Below are 16,682 nucleotides of genomic sequence, written 5' to 3'. Positions count from 1 at the left end.
GACCTTACCTTTTGGGTGATCTTAACCAATCATAGCACAATATGATATGGCGGTAAAATGTATCCAATTACAATTCAGTATGTTTACACATATGAATATTACACCTTTATATCCACAAAATTATTTTTCACTGCTCTTTTTGCTATTATATCTACTATATAATTTCAATAAACACCTGTATGAGCCGGAATCCAACAGTACTGAATTTCAATAGCATTTCAATGTAACCCCAACAACATCATCATCATTATTATTATTTCTAACCATAAATCCTCATGTTCTGACTTTCACACAAGCAGTTTAGAGGGAACATTGGTCATATCAGTCAAACAAGGAAATGGTTCCAATCGTTTTTTCCACCATACATTTTTCCCATAGCTGATTTTAGAAACACTTAAAATAAGGGCTGTGTTTCTTGTAAGCTTACCCTGATGTGACGTTTTGATAACTGTAGATCTCTCTCTAGGACAAGGTTACTTTTATCAAAAGATTCACCTGTATTTACCTAATAGCTAATGTGGCTATCATAAAGAACTACAAATGCCATGATGACCTGGACGAGACTGACAAATCGAGGCAAAGGTAAGACTCTGGATAACTAAAGGTCCTCAATGATGTCCCCATTGCCCTTGATTCCAAGCAATGTTGTGATGCTATTTTTATTGACTTGGACAAAGCTTTTGATACTTTAGACCATTCCATTATTTTGGGCCGGGTAAGGAGTATTGGTGTCTCTGAGGGGTCTTTGGCCTGGTTTGCTAACTTTCTCTCTCAAAGAGTGCTGTCTCAGCCACTGCCTGTCACCAAGGGAGTACCCCAAGACTCAATCCTGATACAGTCTCATACTCAGCTGGCCCCTCCCCAGATTTTGTGTTTAATGCTCTACAACAAAGCTTTCTTAGTGTCCAACAAGCTTTCTCTAACCTTAACCTTGTTGTGAACACCTCCAAAACAAAGGTAATGTGGTTTGGTAAGAAGAATGCCCCTCTCCCCACAGGTGTGATTACTACCTCTGAGGGTTTAGAGCCTGAGGTAATCATCTCATACAAGTACTTGGGAGTATGGCTAGACAGTGCACTGTCCTTCTCTCAGCACATATTCAAGCTGCAGGCTAAGTTAAATCTAGACTTGGTTTCCTCTATTGTACTCGCTCCTCTTTCACCCCAGCTGCCAAACTAACCCTGATTCAGATGACCATCCTACCCATGCTAGATTACGGAGACATAATTTATAGATCGGCAGGTAAGGGTGCTCTCGAGTGGCTAGATGTTCTTTACCATTCGGCCATCAGATTGTTGGCCTCCTTGCTCGCACACGCTTTTTCAGTTCTGCCCATACATTGTCTATGGGATTGAGGTCAGGGCTTTGTGATGGCCACTCCAATACCTTGGCTTTGTTGTCCTTAAGCCACTTTGCCACAACTTTTGAAGTATGTTTGTGGTCATTGTCCATTTGGAAGGCCCATTTTTCGACCAAGCTTTATCTTCCTGACTGATGTCTTGAGATGTTGATTCGATATATCCACATCATTTTCCTTCCTCGTGATGCCATCTATTTTGTGAAGTACACCAGTCCCTCCTGCAGCAAAACACAACATGATGCTGCCACCCCTGACTTCACGGTTGGGATGGTGTTCTTCGGCTTGCAAGCCTCCCCCTTTTCCTTCAACATAACGATGGTCATTACGGCCAAGCAGTTCTAATTTTGTTTCATCAGACTAGAGGACATTTCTCCAAAAAGTACAATCTTTGTCCCAATGTGCAGTTGCAAACCGTAGTCTGGCTTTTTTATGGCGCTTTTGGAGCAGTGGCTTCTTCCTTGCTGAGCCGACTTTCAGTTTATGTCAATATAGGACTCATTTTACTGTGGATATACAGTGCCTTGCGAAAGTATTCGGCCCCCTTGAACTTTGCGACCTTTTGCCACATTTCAGGCTTCAAACATAAAGATATAAAACTGTATTTTTTTGTGAAGAATCAACAACAAGTGGGACACAATCATGAAGTGGAACGACATTTATTGGATATTTCTAACTTTTTTAACAAATCAAAAACTGAAAAATTGGGCGTGCAAAATTATTCAGCCCCCTTAAGTTAATACTTTGTAGCGCCACCTTTTGCTGCGATTACAGCTGTAAGTCGCTTGGGGTATGTCTCTATCAGTTTTGCACATCGAGAGACTGAAATTTTTTCCCATTCCTCCTTGCAAAACAGCTCGAGCTCAGTGAGGTTGGATGGAGAGCATTTGTGAACAGCAGTTTTCAGTTCTTTCCACAGATTCTCGATTGGATTCAGGTCTGGACTTTGACTTGGCCATTCTAACACCTGGATATGTTTATTTTTTAACCATTCCATTGTAGATTTTGCTTTATGTTTTGGATCATTGTCTTGTTGGAAGACAAATCTCCGTCCCAGTCTCAGGTCTTTTGCAGACTCCATTCTTCCAGAATGGTCCTGTATTTGGCTCCATCCATCTTCCCATCAATTTTAACCATCTTCCCTGTCCCTGCTGAAGAAAAGCAGGCCCAAACCATGATGCTGCCACCACCATGTTTGACAGTGGGGATGATGTGTTCAGCTGTGTTGCTTTTACGCCAAACATAACGTTTTGCATTGTTGCCAAAAAGTTCAATTTTGGTTTCATCTGACCAGAGCACCTTCTTCCACATGTTTGGTGTGTCTCCCAGGTGGCTTGTGGCAAACTTTAAACACCACTTTTTATGGATATCTTTAAGAAATGGCTTTCTTCTTGCCACTCTTCCATAAAGGCCAGATTTGTGCAATATACAACTGATTGTTGTCCTATGGACAGAGTCTCCCACCTCAGCTGGAGATCTCTGCAGTTCATCCAGAGTGATCATGGGCCTCTTGGCTGCATCTCTGATCAGTCTTCTCCTTGTATGAGCTGAAAGTTTAGAGGGACGGCCAGGTCTTGGTAGATTTGCAGTGGTCTGATACTCCTTCCATTTCAATATTATCGCTTGCACAGTGCTCCTTGGGATGTTTAAAGCTTGGGAAATCTTTTTGTATCCAAATCCGACTTTAAACTTCTTCACAACAGTATCTCGGACCTGCCTGGTGTTCCTTGTTCTTCATGATGCTCTCTGCGCTTTTAACGGACCTCTGAGACTATCACAGTGCAGGTGCATTTATACGGAGACTTGATTACACACAGGTGGATTGTATTTATCATCATTAGTCATTTAGGTCAACATTGGCTCATTCAGAGATCCTCACTAAACTTCTGGAGAGAGTTTGCTGCACTGAAAGTAAAGGGGCTGAATAATTTTGCACGCCCAATTTTTCAGTTTTTGATTTGTTAAAAAAGTTTGAAATATCCAATAAATGTCGTTCCACTTCATGATTGTGTCCCACTTGTTGTTGATTCTTCACAAAAAAAATACAGTTTTATATCTTTATGTTTGAAGCCTGAAATGTGGCAAAAGGTCGCAAAGTTCAAGGGGGCCGAATACTTTCACAAGGCATTGTAGTTACTTTGTACCTGTTTCCTCCAGCATATTCACAAAGTTCTTTGCTGTTGTTCTGGGATTGATTTGCACTTTTTGCACCAAAGTACGTCCATCTCTAGGAGACAGAACGCGTCTCCTTCCTGAGTGGTATGACAACTGCATGGTCCCATGGTGTTTATACTTGCGTTCTATTGTTTGTACAGATGAATGTGGTACCTTCAGACGTTTGGAAATTGCTCCCAAGGATGAACCACACTTGTGGAGGTTTACAATTTATTTCTGAGGTCTTAGCTGATTTCTTTTGATTTTCCCATGATATCAAGCGAAGAGGCACTGAGTTTGAAGGTAGGAAATAATCTGTCTGTATACAATTGTTAGAAAAATTACTTGTGTCATGCACACAGTAGATGTCCTAACCGACTTGCTAAAACAATAGTTTGTTAATTAACAATACATTTGTGGAGTTGTTGAAAAACAAGTTTTAATGAGTCCAACCTAAGTGTATGTAAACTTCTGACTTAAACTGTATCTACTGCAGCCCTCATCCTCCACATACAACACCCGTTCTTCCAGTTACATTCTGGTAAAGGTCCTCAAAGCACACAAATCCCTGCATCGCTCCTCTTTTCAGTTCGCTGCAGCTAGCGACTGGAACGAGCTGCAACAAACACTCAAATTTGATAGTTTTATATCAATCTCTTCATTCAAAAACTCAATCATTGACACTCTTACTGACAGTTGTGGCTGCTTTGTGTGATGTATTGTCTACCTTCTTGCCCTTTGTGCTGTTGTCTGTGCCCAATCATGTTTGTACCATGTTTTGTGCTGCTACCATGTTGTGTTGCTGCCATGCTATGTTGTTGTCTTAGGTCTCTCTTTATGTAGTGTTGTGTTGACTCTCTTGTTGTGGTATGTGTTTTGTCCTATTTATTTATTTATTTATTTATTTATTTATTTATTTATTATTTTACCTTTATAAAAAAAATATATATATATATATACACTGCTCCAAAAAAATTAAGGGAACACTTAAACAACACAATGTAACTCCAAGTCAATCACACTTCTGTGAAATCAAACTGTCCACTTAGGAAGCAACACTGATTGACAATAAATTTCACATGCTGTTGTGCAAATGGAATAGACAACAGGTGGAAATTATAGGCAATTAGCAAGACACTCCCAATAAAGGAGTGGTTCTGCAGGTGATAACCACAGACCACTTCTCAGTTCCTATGCTTCCTGGCTGATGTTTTGGTCACTTTTGAATGCTGGCGGTGCTTTCACTCTAGTGGTAGCATGAGACGGAGTCTACAACCCACACAAGTGGCTCAGGTAGTGCAGCTCATCCAGGATGGCACATCAATGCGAGCTGTGGCAAGAAGGTTTGCTGTGTCTGTCAGCGTAGTGTCCAGAGCATGGAGGCGCTACCAGGAGACAGGCCAATACATCAGGAGATGTGGAGGGCAACAACCCAGCAGCAGGACCGCTACCTCCGCCTTTGTGCAAGGAGGAGCAGGAGGAGCACTGCCAGAGCCCTGCAAAATGACCTCCAGCAGGCCACAAATGTGCATGTGTCTGCTCAAACGGTCAGAAACAGACTCCATGAGGGTGGTATGAGGGCCCGACGTCCACAGGTGGGGGTTGTGCTTACAGCCCAACACCGTGCAGGACGTTTGGCATTTGCCAGAGAACACCAAGATTGGCAAATTCGCCACTGGCGCCCTGTGCTCTTCACAGGTGAAAGCGGGTTCACACTGAGCACATGTGACAGACGTGACAGTCTGGAGACGCCGTGGAGAACATTCTGCACCCTGCAACATCCTCCAGCATGACCGGTTTGGCGGTGGGTCAGTCATGGTGTGGGGTGGCATTTCTTTGGGGGGCCGCACAGCCCTCCATGTGCTCGCCAGAGGTAGCCTGACTGCCATTAGGTACCTAGATGAGATCCTCAGACCCCTTGTGAGACCATATGCTGGTGCGGTTGGCCCTGGGTTCCTCCTAATGCAAGACAATGCTAGACCTCATGTGGCTGGAGTGTGTCAGCAGTTCCTGCAAGAGGAAGGCATTGATGCTATGGACTGGCCCGCCCGTTCCCCAGACCTGAATCCAATTGAGCACATCTGGGACATCATGTCTCGCTCCTTCCACCAACGCCACGTTGCACCACAGACTGTCCAGGAGTTGGCGGATGCTTTAGTCCAGGTCTGGGAGGAGATCCCTCAGGAGACCATCCGCCACCTCATCAGGAGCATGCCCAGGCGTTGTAGGGAGGTCATACAGGCACGTGGAGGCCACACACACTACTGAGCCTCATTTTGACTTGTTTTAAGGACATTACATCAAAGTTGGATCAGCCTGTAGAGTGGTTTTACACTTTAATTTTGAGTGTGACTCCAAATCCAGACCTCCAAGGGTTGATAAATTGGATTTCCATTGATAATTTTTGTGTGATTTTGTTGTCAGCACATTCAACTATGTAAAGAAAAAAGTATTTAATAAGAATATTTAATTCATTCAGATCTAGGATGTGTTATTTTAGTGTTCCCTTTATTTTTTTGAGCGGTGTGTATATATATAAAAATATATATTAAAATGTAATCCCAGCCCCACAAGAGGCCTTTTGCCGTTTGGTATGCTGTCATTGTAAACAATAATTTGTTCTTAATGGACTTGACTAGTTAAATAGATGTCAAATAAAATAAACTATCTAATATTTGTTAAATATAGTACTGAATATACTAGCTACATTTATTTAAATGGACAGTTCTGTGAAATGTCTTGTGCAAGTATTAAATTGACACAATACCTGTTAGTGAAGGTGTCCGCTTGAGGTGACATGCAGGGATTTGTAGTTTTGTATGATATCTACTTTGATGCTAATTAGCATTTTCAAATCTGAGCCAAATCTATTGATAAAAGTCACCTTGTCCGAGAGATATTTACGTGGTTATCAAAATGTCACACCAGGGTAAGCCTACATGAAACACAGCCCTTATTTTAAGTGTTTCTAAAATACCCTATGGGGAAAATGAATGGTGGAAAAATGATTGGAACCATTTCCCTATTTGACTGCTAGGTTTTATGGTTATTATGACACTTCCACTGTTGGGCTCTACGGGAGTAGTTGTCCACAAAGCGGAATGAGGGTTGTTGACTTCAACCACTGGTATTCAATAGAGAGAGATGCCGTCATATAAATAAGAATGAACAGTGACGCCCGCAGAACCTCTCACTCTAGCATTTTGACTGGTAAACTCATGGGTACACTCGCAATGGCTGTTTGGTATTGTGATGTAATGTAGAATGTTAATTCAAATTAGGCTAGCTGATGTGTCTCATGCAATTTTTGTAATGTCATTTGAGTTGATTTAACTTCCTGCTTTGTTCCTATGGGTACACTTGCAATGGCTGCCAGTCCCCCATTATGCAGTCATTGACTTGAATAGGGACGTCCGTTCTATTCATTCTCATTTCTATGGATGCTATGCTACTCATAGAAATAAGAATGAATAGAACGTGCTTGGAAGCTCTAACCCTGGCAATTAAACTGGTAAACTCATGGGTACACTCGCAATTACTGCAATAATCAACTGATGCTGGATTGCCATGGTATTGTGGAATGTTCATTCAAATGATGCGGCTCATGCAATGGAATGTATTTTTGGTAAACTCAGTTGAGTTGACTTGAGGGTGCAGAGCACCAGATTACAGAGCACTCTCGTCTGAGTGTGCTAAAGCGCAGAATAATCGATTAATTTACGAACGCTCAACACCGGTTGAAAATGGCCGGTGTCAGTAAACGTCGGTTAAAAAAAAGCGTCATTAAATTGTTGCCAGCAGTTAGTCACCAGCCTAATCAGCTCTGCTAGGTAGGGCGAGTAAAATGATCAGAGTGAGGTGTTCTCTCATTTGTGTCTGGATGTAGCTAGCACGTTAGCCAATTTGCTTGAGTGCCGTTGTGACGTCAGAACGCTTGGATCAACCCACTCCCCGGACAGGGCGTACAGTGTGCGCTCCGAGAGCGACACGCTCCGAATTTACGAACGCCCAGCTCTGGCACTCTATATTTAATTTATAAAAACACCCTTAACAAAGCACAGGACAGATTGAAGGGTACACTTCCTGCTTTTACTTCTTGGCATGGGTACGCTCAAAATGGCTGCCAGTCCACCCATTATGCCATCATTGACTTGAATGGAGACGCCCTTTCTATGAATTAATGACTCCCGAGTGGCGCAGCGGTCTAAGGCACTGCATATCGTGATAGGCACTGCATATTGTGATACAGCCTGGTTCGATTCCAGGCTGTATCACAACCGGCCGTGATTGGGAGTCCCATAGGGCGATGCACAATTGGCCCAGCGTCGTTATGGTTTGGTCGTGGTACACTGTCATTGACTTTACAAAAACTTGCTTGGTGGGCGAAACAACGAAAAAACGCCACCTGCTGGAGGGAGACAAGATTTCCCCCCTCTTTCCTCCTCTTCCTCTCTGAACAGAAACGTAACAAAACCAAAATACATCATGGTACTTGTAGTCAATTTGAAGCTAAATACACAACTAATTTATCAAACGTTATTGAAGCAGGCATAGCACGCAATAAGATAATTAGTCTAGCTTAGTATTGTTAAATTCTGGTATGCAGTGGCTGAAAGAATACTCAGTTGTCATACTTGAGTAAAAGTAAAGATACCTTAATAGAAAATGAGTCAAGTGAAAGTCTAAAAGCATTTGGTTTTAAATATACTTAAGTATCAAAAGTAAATGGAATTGCTAAAATTTTCTTAAGTATTGAAAGTAAAAGTATAAATAATTTCAAATTCCATATATTAAGCAAACCAGATGGCACAATTTTATTTTTATATTAACTGATAGCCAGGGGCACACTCCAACACATACATAATTTACAAACAAAGCATGTGTGATTAGCGAGTCCGCCATATCAGAGGCAGTAGGGATGAGCAGGGATGTTCTCTTGATAAGTTTGTGAATTGAAAAGTTTTCCTGTTAAAATGTAACAAGTACTTCTGGGTGTCATGGAAAATGTATGGAGTAAAAAGTACATTATTTTCTTTAGGAATGTAGTGAAGTAAAAGTTGCCAAAAATATAAATGCCCCAAAACACTACTTAAGTAGTACTTTATTTTTACTTGAGCACTTTACACCACTGGTATGTGCCTGGTTTGGACTATAACCAAAATATCAACTCTAACGCACCAAAGCGCAGTTTAGAAAACCACATGTACCACAATCCATTGCGAACTAGGTTTCGCAACAGAAAAAAACAACCGCTTCCGTGTTGTTATTCTGGCATATATCTAGCTTGTAATACGTGAGACAAAGCGCAATTGCTAGCCAGTTAATTTGGAATTTAACCATAATGGTTTTATAAGATCAATACATAGTGTAGTTTTATTCGCCAGAATGTCGTTGCTACAAAGCTCAAAGAAAAAGGACAAGCGTATTTTGTCCGGTACCTGCCCAGACCCGAAATGCCAGGCGAGGCTATTCTTCCCTGCTTACGGCTCGATCAGTATTGAATGCACTGAATGTGGCCAACGCCACGAACAGAATAATCTTTTAAACGTGGAAGAAGTAACTGATCCAGACGTTGTGCTGCACAATTTGTTAAGAAATGCCCTACTCGGTGTCACTGGAGCCCCAAAGAAGGGAACCGAGCTGGTGAAAGTGATGGGGCTTTCCAACTACCATTGCAAGCTCCTCTCTCCCATTCTCACAAGGTATGGAATGGATAAGCAGACGGGAAAAGCGAAACTGCTGAGGGAAATGAATCAAGGAGAGATGTTCGACTGCTCACTTCTAGGTGATCGGGCGTTTCTAATCGAACATGAGCATGTATCTACAGTTGGCTATGGCAAGGACAGATCCGGGAGCCTGATATACCTCCACGACACTTTGGAGGAGATTAAGAAGGCTAACAGCAACAAAGAATGCATAATACCTGTTCATGTGGATGGAGATGGACATTGCCTTGTTCATGCTGTGTCCAGGGCCCTGGTAGGCAGAGAACTGTTCTGGCATGCCTTAAGAGAGAATTTGAAACAGAATTTCAAGCAAAATCTGGATCGCTACAAGGCACTCTTTCAGGATTTTATTGATGCAGCTGAATGGGAGGACATCATCAACGAATGTGACCCCCTTTTTATCCCACCGGAGGGTGTGCCACTGGGACTTCGAAACATTCACATATTTGGCTTGGCTAATGTGCTGCACCGCCCCATAATCTTGTTAGATTCACTGAGTGGAATGAGGAGCTCTGGGGATTACTCTGCAACTTTTCTCCCTGGGCTTGTACCGGAAGAGCAGTGCAAGGGAAAAGATGGGAAGTTCAACAAGCCTATATGTATCGCCTGGAGTAGCTCTGGGCGTAACCACTACATCCCTCTTGTCGGAATAAAAAACACACTCCTCCCCAAGCTGCCGCCCAGGCTACTCCCCAAAGCTTGGGGGGTCCCACAGGAGCTCATCAAGAAGTACATTAATTTGGAACAAGACGGGAGCTGCGTCATCGCGGGAGACCGAAGCTTACAAGACAAGTATGTGATGAGACTGGTCAATGCCATGGAGGAGATCTTCATGGAGAAGCATGGAATCCACCCCTCCCTGGTGGCAGACGTGCATCAGTACGTTTACAGGCGGACTGGTATGATCGGCGTCCAACCCGAAGAGGTGACGGAGGCTGCCAGGAAATCAGTCATGGAAAACCGGCTTCATCGCTGTCTGATCTGCAATGCACTCTCTGAGCTTCATGTTCTACCTGAGTGGCTGGCTCCAGGTGGTAAGCTCTACAACCTGGCTAAATCCACCCACGGGCAGCTCAGACCCGACAAGAACTACAGCTTTCCGTTGAACAATGTGGTCTGCTCTTACGACCCAGAGAAAGACATCCTCATTCCTGACTACAAACTAAGCACCTTGAACACCTGCAACTGGTGCCACGGCACCTCAGTGCGCCACATCCATGGCAACGGCTCTGTGGTGTACTTAGATGGAGACAGAACCAACACCCGCTCCCAGGGGGGAAAGTGCGGCTGCGGCTTCAAGCACTACTGGGAGGGAAAGGAGTATGACAATCTGCCAGAGGCTTTCCCCATCACTCTGGAGTGGGGTGGGCGTGTCGTGCGGGAGACAGTGTACTGGTTCCAGTATGAGGTTGAGGTGACCCTGAACAGCAACGTCTATGATGTTGCCATGAAACTGGTTACCAAGCATTTCCCTGGGGAGTTTGGGAGTGAGCTCCTAGTGCAGAAAGTGGTGAACACCATTTTGCATCACACTGCCAAGAAGAACCCAGATGAGTATAACCCAGTCTCCATTGACGGTGCGCATGCTCAGAGACTCACAGACGTGGTGGAAATCCAGCAGGCCGTTGACACACAGCCACCGACTAAGATCATACTAACTGGGCAGAAATCAAAGACCATTCACAAAGAGGAGCTGACCATGAGTAAAGCAGAGCGGAGCCTTCAGCAGAGCATCAGCGAACAGGCCCTAGTGACCCAGAAAAGGAGGACAGATCGACTGAAGCAGGAGCAGAAGGGAGTCCAGGGACATGGGCGGCCGTCCTCTCCGAGTGCTACTCAGGAACCTTCCTCATCCGCTCCAGCCACACCCACCAAATCTTCCTTCTCTCCCACTTCCATTAAGGAGAAGAAGATCCGTGTCACCACTAGCGACGGGCGGCAGGCCATGCTCACTCTACAGGCTCAAACCACCTTTTCTGAGCTCCAGAGGAGCATTGCGAACGAGTTCATTGTGTCTCCAGCCCAGCAATGTATTCGACATGGGTTTCCCCCCAAAGAACTTTTACCTCCCAAGGATGGAGAGGAGAATGAGCCTGTGGCTCTCCAACATGGGGACAGGGTGACTGTGGAGATCCTGAGAGGTCCAGAGGATCACAAGGTTTCCGCCCCAAGTGCCTCCAGTTCCCATTCATCCCTGCATTCCCTCCACTCTGTGAAGAGTGATGATACAGTGACTTCCAGCAGAATGAATACTAGCAGAGAGCTACAGGAGAACATTGACCTTGAGATGTCCTCCCTCTGTCTCCTAGCAACCTTAATGGGTAAGCAAGAGGAAGTGTGGGAAAATAGTTTCTTATCCAAATCAATAGGAATCTTTACTTTATATAATTATTTACTGTTAAAAAAAAGACAGTCTAGCAACACGTGACATACCTGTTTGAGTTATGCAGAAAACTGCTGTGATGTCATTACAAAAAGTAAAAAATATCTTGCTGTAGAGGGAGAACCAGTTTGTTGATACACCTTTAAGACTATAGTACCAGGCATGCCTTAGATCATCCCTTCAGTAAATATAAGGCTAGAAACAGAATGTGATGGGTGTGAGAGGCTAGTAACTGATAGGCCTATAGGCTTTATAGACGGTAGCTTTACACAGCATACGGGCATGCTGTTCTTGGATTGGTTACAAGAAGCAGGATGAATGATAGTGCTACAGGTATTGAGTGACTGGTGGGCTTACCAGGGATGGATCAAGGCCTAATCTTTGGACATAATGACTTTTTCCCACTTGAAATAATTATAATCTATTCAAGTGCTTTTTCTGTACATCAGCGACGTGGCTTTTGGAATTCATTGAAACGCATGCAGCAGCACTCTCGGAGAGGAGAGTGCAGACTGTATGAAAGTGATGATGTGGTCATCGCCACTCCTTCACCTAACAACAGAGTCTGAGTTCCAGTCTCTGGACACGCTTCAGCCTTCAGTGTCTTACTAGCATATTGCAATGCAATCTTATCTGGCCTGTAATATTAGGACCAGTAATATTAGGGCCAGTAATGTAAGTTGGAATAGAGCCTTGGTAATTGCAAAGGGTGGCAAGGCAAATGAATGACAAGGCAACCTATTTTTACTACAGAATTAGGATTTTTATCTGAGGAAAACCACATGATAGCGTGTATTCTATTAATTTCTATTCTATTTCACATGCTAATTGCGGTATTTTTCATTCCTACGCAGGAGAAGATGTCTGGTCATATGCAAAAAAACTGCCTCACTTATTCCAGCAAGGTGGAGTTTTCTTCAACATTGTGAAGAAAGATATGGGTAGGTAAACATGTTTTCTGTTATTGTGCTCTTTGCATTTTGCATAACTTAAATGACAACTACAGTATATATTTTTTATATTCAACATTTGCATGTGAAATGTACTGATCTGTGACTACCTATAATGGCTCTTGTCTCATCTGCAGGCCTGATGGATGGCAAGCACTGCACCCTCCCACACTTGACTGGAAAGACGTTTGTGTACAACGCAGCAGAGGAGTGTCTGGAGCTGTGTGTGGATGCAGCGGGACACTTCCCCGTGGGCCCTGACGTGGAGGACCTCGTCAAGGAGGCCCTGGTGCAGCTCCGCTCTGAGGCTGCCTCCAGGAGTCGGGAGGGAAGCCCCTCTCACAGCCTGCTGAGGCTCGGAAGTGGAGGTGTGGTGCGCAAGAAGGAGCAGCTCCAGAGTGTCAACGCCTTCCAAGGTAAGGGCCACTCCCTGGGCAGCGCCCCGGGCGGCTTCTCCCCTGAACACAGGCCCATCACCCGCCAGCACAGCAGCGGGGTGGACCTGAGCGCCAGCGTCTCAAAGGGACCTGACCTCTCTGACATCTCAGAAGATGCAACCAAGGAGCTGGTGCGCATGGCTCCTGGTTTCGTCACCATGAAAGACAGCCGACACCTAGACCCTAGTATGATTGAAGAACAGAGGAAAAAACTACAGGAGATGGTCTCATCCATCCAAGCCTCCATGGACAGGCACCTGAGGGAGCAGAGCAATGCAGGGGCAGGCACTGGGGGCCCTGCAGAGAGGACAAGTGGGGCTAAGATGAGTGCTTCCCAATCTACCCCAGGGATAGGTGAACAGGAAGCCTCTTCTATGGACGTATCTACTGCTGGTGCTCATGGCACACCAGTGAAGGCAGGGAACAAGCCTGATGGAAAGGATGCAGGGTCAGAGGAGCTGGAGGAAATGGATAGCCAGGATGCAGAGCATACCAACGCCCTGGAGCCGATGGATCATTCCTGATGGGAAAAAGGCCCAGCCCTATAGTTATCTCAGTCATGATCAGTCACACCTCTGTCTGGTTGACATTTAGTATGTGAATGCTTCAGGTTGTATCAAAGCTTTGGTATTCATTGTGTTTTGTTGTCTTTACTGCATGATTGCCAGAGGTTGACCGTTACTGCCTTTGGTGACAGACTAATGTTATTATACAGAAACATGCACCAAGCTCCAAGGAGCGAAGCTGGTTCTCATGCTTGAAATGCATTCCTGTAGATGCCCCCCATGTCTTAAGACAAGAGGTAGTAGAACAGCTTGAGCTGATGAGATCCCATCCCACGCCAGTATTGTAATGTCCGCAAACATCTGCTTCAGCAAAGTGCACACTGTAAATGTAACGAGTACCATCATCACATTTTCTGATTTACCAAAATATTTGCTATAAACAACAGTAACATTTTCCAAATGTAGTTTTTTTTCTTTTCTTGAACTTTGCTCTCCATGTGAATGTTTGCTGTCTTAATTCCTGAAGGAAGGAGTCACATGCCCTTATGATAAGCATATACATCGACTGATGTTTGTTGTCGGAAAACCCTGTGATCTTTTTTTGTTTGTATTTGGGCCATTTTATAAGAATTGAAAGATTCTGTTTAAAATGATCATTTAAATGTGAGTGCCATTTGAAAGAAAGTGTAGCACTGTTCTGAATATAACCAATTGATTGGTGGAATTTAGAGATTGACATTGAAGTGTGCACTGATTGGGGAAAATGCCTGTTGATTCTTTTGGGTTCAAGGCTACTTACTGATGTTTGAAGAGTAATTTATGTTACTTTTGAGATTTCTCATAAAACCCAAACGAGTGGCCCAAGTTAAGTGTGCTGCGAAAATGCTGAACTACTTGATGTGGTGCTGTATTCTGTTGGAAGGGCCGGCATAACATACTACACACACCTGGGAGTATATTCCATTACTTGTATGCAATTTCCTTTAGTGAAAGATGGAATGCAGTGCAGGATTATTATTTTTTGAAATACTTTAGAAAGACTTTTGTGTAAGACTTGATTTGTGAATTTTCCAGGTTTACAGATTATCTTTTTAGGAATGATAAATCAATTCAAGAATAGCAGATAATTATTTTTCCATGATCTGCCTGCAGTTTTTGTTGTTTTGTAAACATGCAATGCTGGCATTTTATTATTCAATCTAATAAATGTATGTTTGCACTTGAATGTTGTTATGCAGGGGTGTGTTGAACCCTGTAGGCTCCCTTTAGTGTTCTTACCATTCATTAGGATATAAACTTGGGATGAACCAACCATAGAAATATAGTTATTCATTCTAATTTAATGGAAACCACAATCAGTTGGTATTACTAAGAATTGTGATGTATGTCTAGTTACTTTATGTCTTCAGCTCTAGGGATGTTTTTAAGTGCTGTGAACATTTATGTTGCCGATTTGTGACATGAGATGTCTGATCTTTTGGTGCAGAATGTGATGAAATCCTTGAAAGAGATTTCATGGAGGTTGTACATTTTGATATCTCATGAACAAAGTACTACATCTCTCAGTGGTGTGAAGTATATTTCCAATTGGTTGTTCAGCCAATCCAGTTGATTGTAAACTTATAGACAAACCGTGTAGTACCATGTTGCATTCAGATCAGTTTTGTGGCATTCAATTCCTCTCGCAACATTATAAAATGTAACTTTTGGTTTGTTTGTTGGAATTTCAACCAAAAACCGAGTTGGGGTGTTTTATAGGCCCTCACATTGGAAGGCAGAGGCTTCACTGTTAACTAATTTAAGTGGCCATTGAGATAAAGGCATTATGGGCCACATTGAGTTTACACTTTTGTTGCCAACCCAGATTTTGGAGTATTCCAAATCACCTTGTTGTTCTAGAATGACATGGTAACTTTGGATGCTGCCATTATCAGCTTATGGCCTTATATCCTTGAGTCTTACTGAGTCTTGGCCTGACTTCTGGACAAGGTTTCTTATTATGGCAAAAAGCAGTACCTGCCTAAAAAAACACATTAATTGCAGGTCATTTTTTAAAGAGCTCCACAGCTTTTCTTTCTAGTGAACAAAATGTAAAACTTAGCACTTTCATAAAAATAGGGAATATTAGAATAAAACATATACTAGATATACTCAAATATAGATATTGTCAGTCCAAGGGAACATTTAAAGGAAATATTAAACTCAGACAACACTGTTTTGACAAACTTGAAGTTTGTTTCTTTGTGACTGCTGTACTAATTATATGTATTGTAAGCCAGTTGTATTATAATAGTATATATTGTAGTATACTTTGATCTGTACAGAAACTCAAGTTCTTTCATTTTTTGTTAACTTTTTTTCTTGTTTGCTAATAAAAGATTGAAGATACCATGGCTACAACATTGCTGTTTGCATGTGTGATGACTTTTCAACCAAACAATAAAGTAATTTCTTCACAATGTTGTATTGTGGTCACTAATACTTCCTTAACTACTTGCCTTTGAATTCACTTACAATTATAATTTTTTAATTAATCATGTAGATCCACTTGATCAATAGCATATGTTTGGTCCCATCTTGAAGTTTGCCTCTTATCAAAAGTTTGCTGTCCATGATACAACAGGTGTAAACAGTACAGTGAAATGCTTAATTACAAGCTCTTCCTCAACAAAGCTGTGTTCAATATCAAAGGTAAAGAAATAGAACATTCTAGGTCAGATCAAATTAAAACACACAATGTATTCTATATACAAGGCCAGCACCATATCAATGTGCAGAGATATAGTGGTAGTTGAGGTAGATATGTACATGTAGGCAGGGGTAAAAGTGACTGGACAGCAGGGTAAATAACAATAAATAGTAGCAGCAGGGTATGGGGAATGTGTGTGGGCGTCAATATGTGTGTGTGCAGGGTTGTCGTGTGAGTGTGCACTGTCTGTCTACTTGACGGGTATATCTTCATTTCACCCGGGATGGGTCACTGCATTGTGGCGCACAAACATGAATGTGACAGAATATACAGTATATTAGACTAATGACAGGCAATTATGAATTCAAGGGTCTCTATCTGTCGTCCACCAGATGGTAGCATTGCTTCAACTTTGAAATATCAGAAACTTTCCACGTTCCATCTATCCCATGTCATAATGTAATTGTAAGATTTTTATGA

At 42.8% G+C, this 16,682-nt stretch overlaps 1 protein-coding gene across 1 annotated transcript; it reads left to right on the top strand.

Moving 5' to 3' along the window:
- The first annotated feature begins 8,732 nt into the window (after positions 1 to 8,732).
- LOC110508766 (deubiquitinating protein VCIP135) lies at positions 8,733 to 15,972 on the top strand. Its single transcript, XM_021589552.2, has 3 exons — positions 8,733 to 11,558; positions 12,475 to 12,561; positions 12,708 to 15,972. Exons 1-3 carry the CDS (start codon positions 8,897 to 8,899, stop codon positions 13,529 to 13,531), a joined length of 3,573 nt encoding a protein of 1,190 aa, XP_021445227.2. The 5' UTR covers positions 8,733 to 8,896; the 3' UTR covers positions 13,532 to 15,972.
- The last annotated feature ends 710 nt before the right edge of the window (positions 15,973 to 16,682 follow it).

This window comes from Oncorhynchus mykiss, chromosome 28, assembly GCF_013265735.2.
Source record: "Oncorhynchus mykiss isolate Arlee chromosome 28, USDA_OmykA_1.1, whole genome shotgun sequence".
In the NCBI taxonomy this organism is placed as follows: domain Eukaryota; kingdom Metazoa; phylum Chordata; class Actinopteri; order Salmoniformes; family Salmonidae; genus Oncorhynchus; species Oncorhynchus mykiss.
This window is presented reverse-complemented; position numbering and strand designations above follow the sequence as displayed.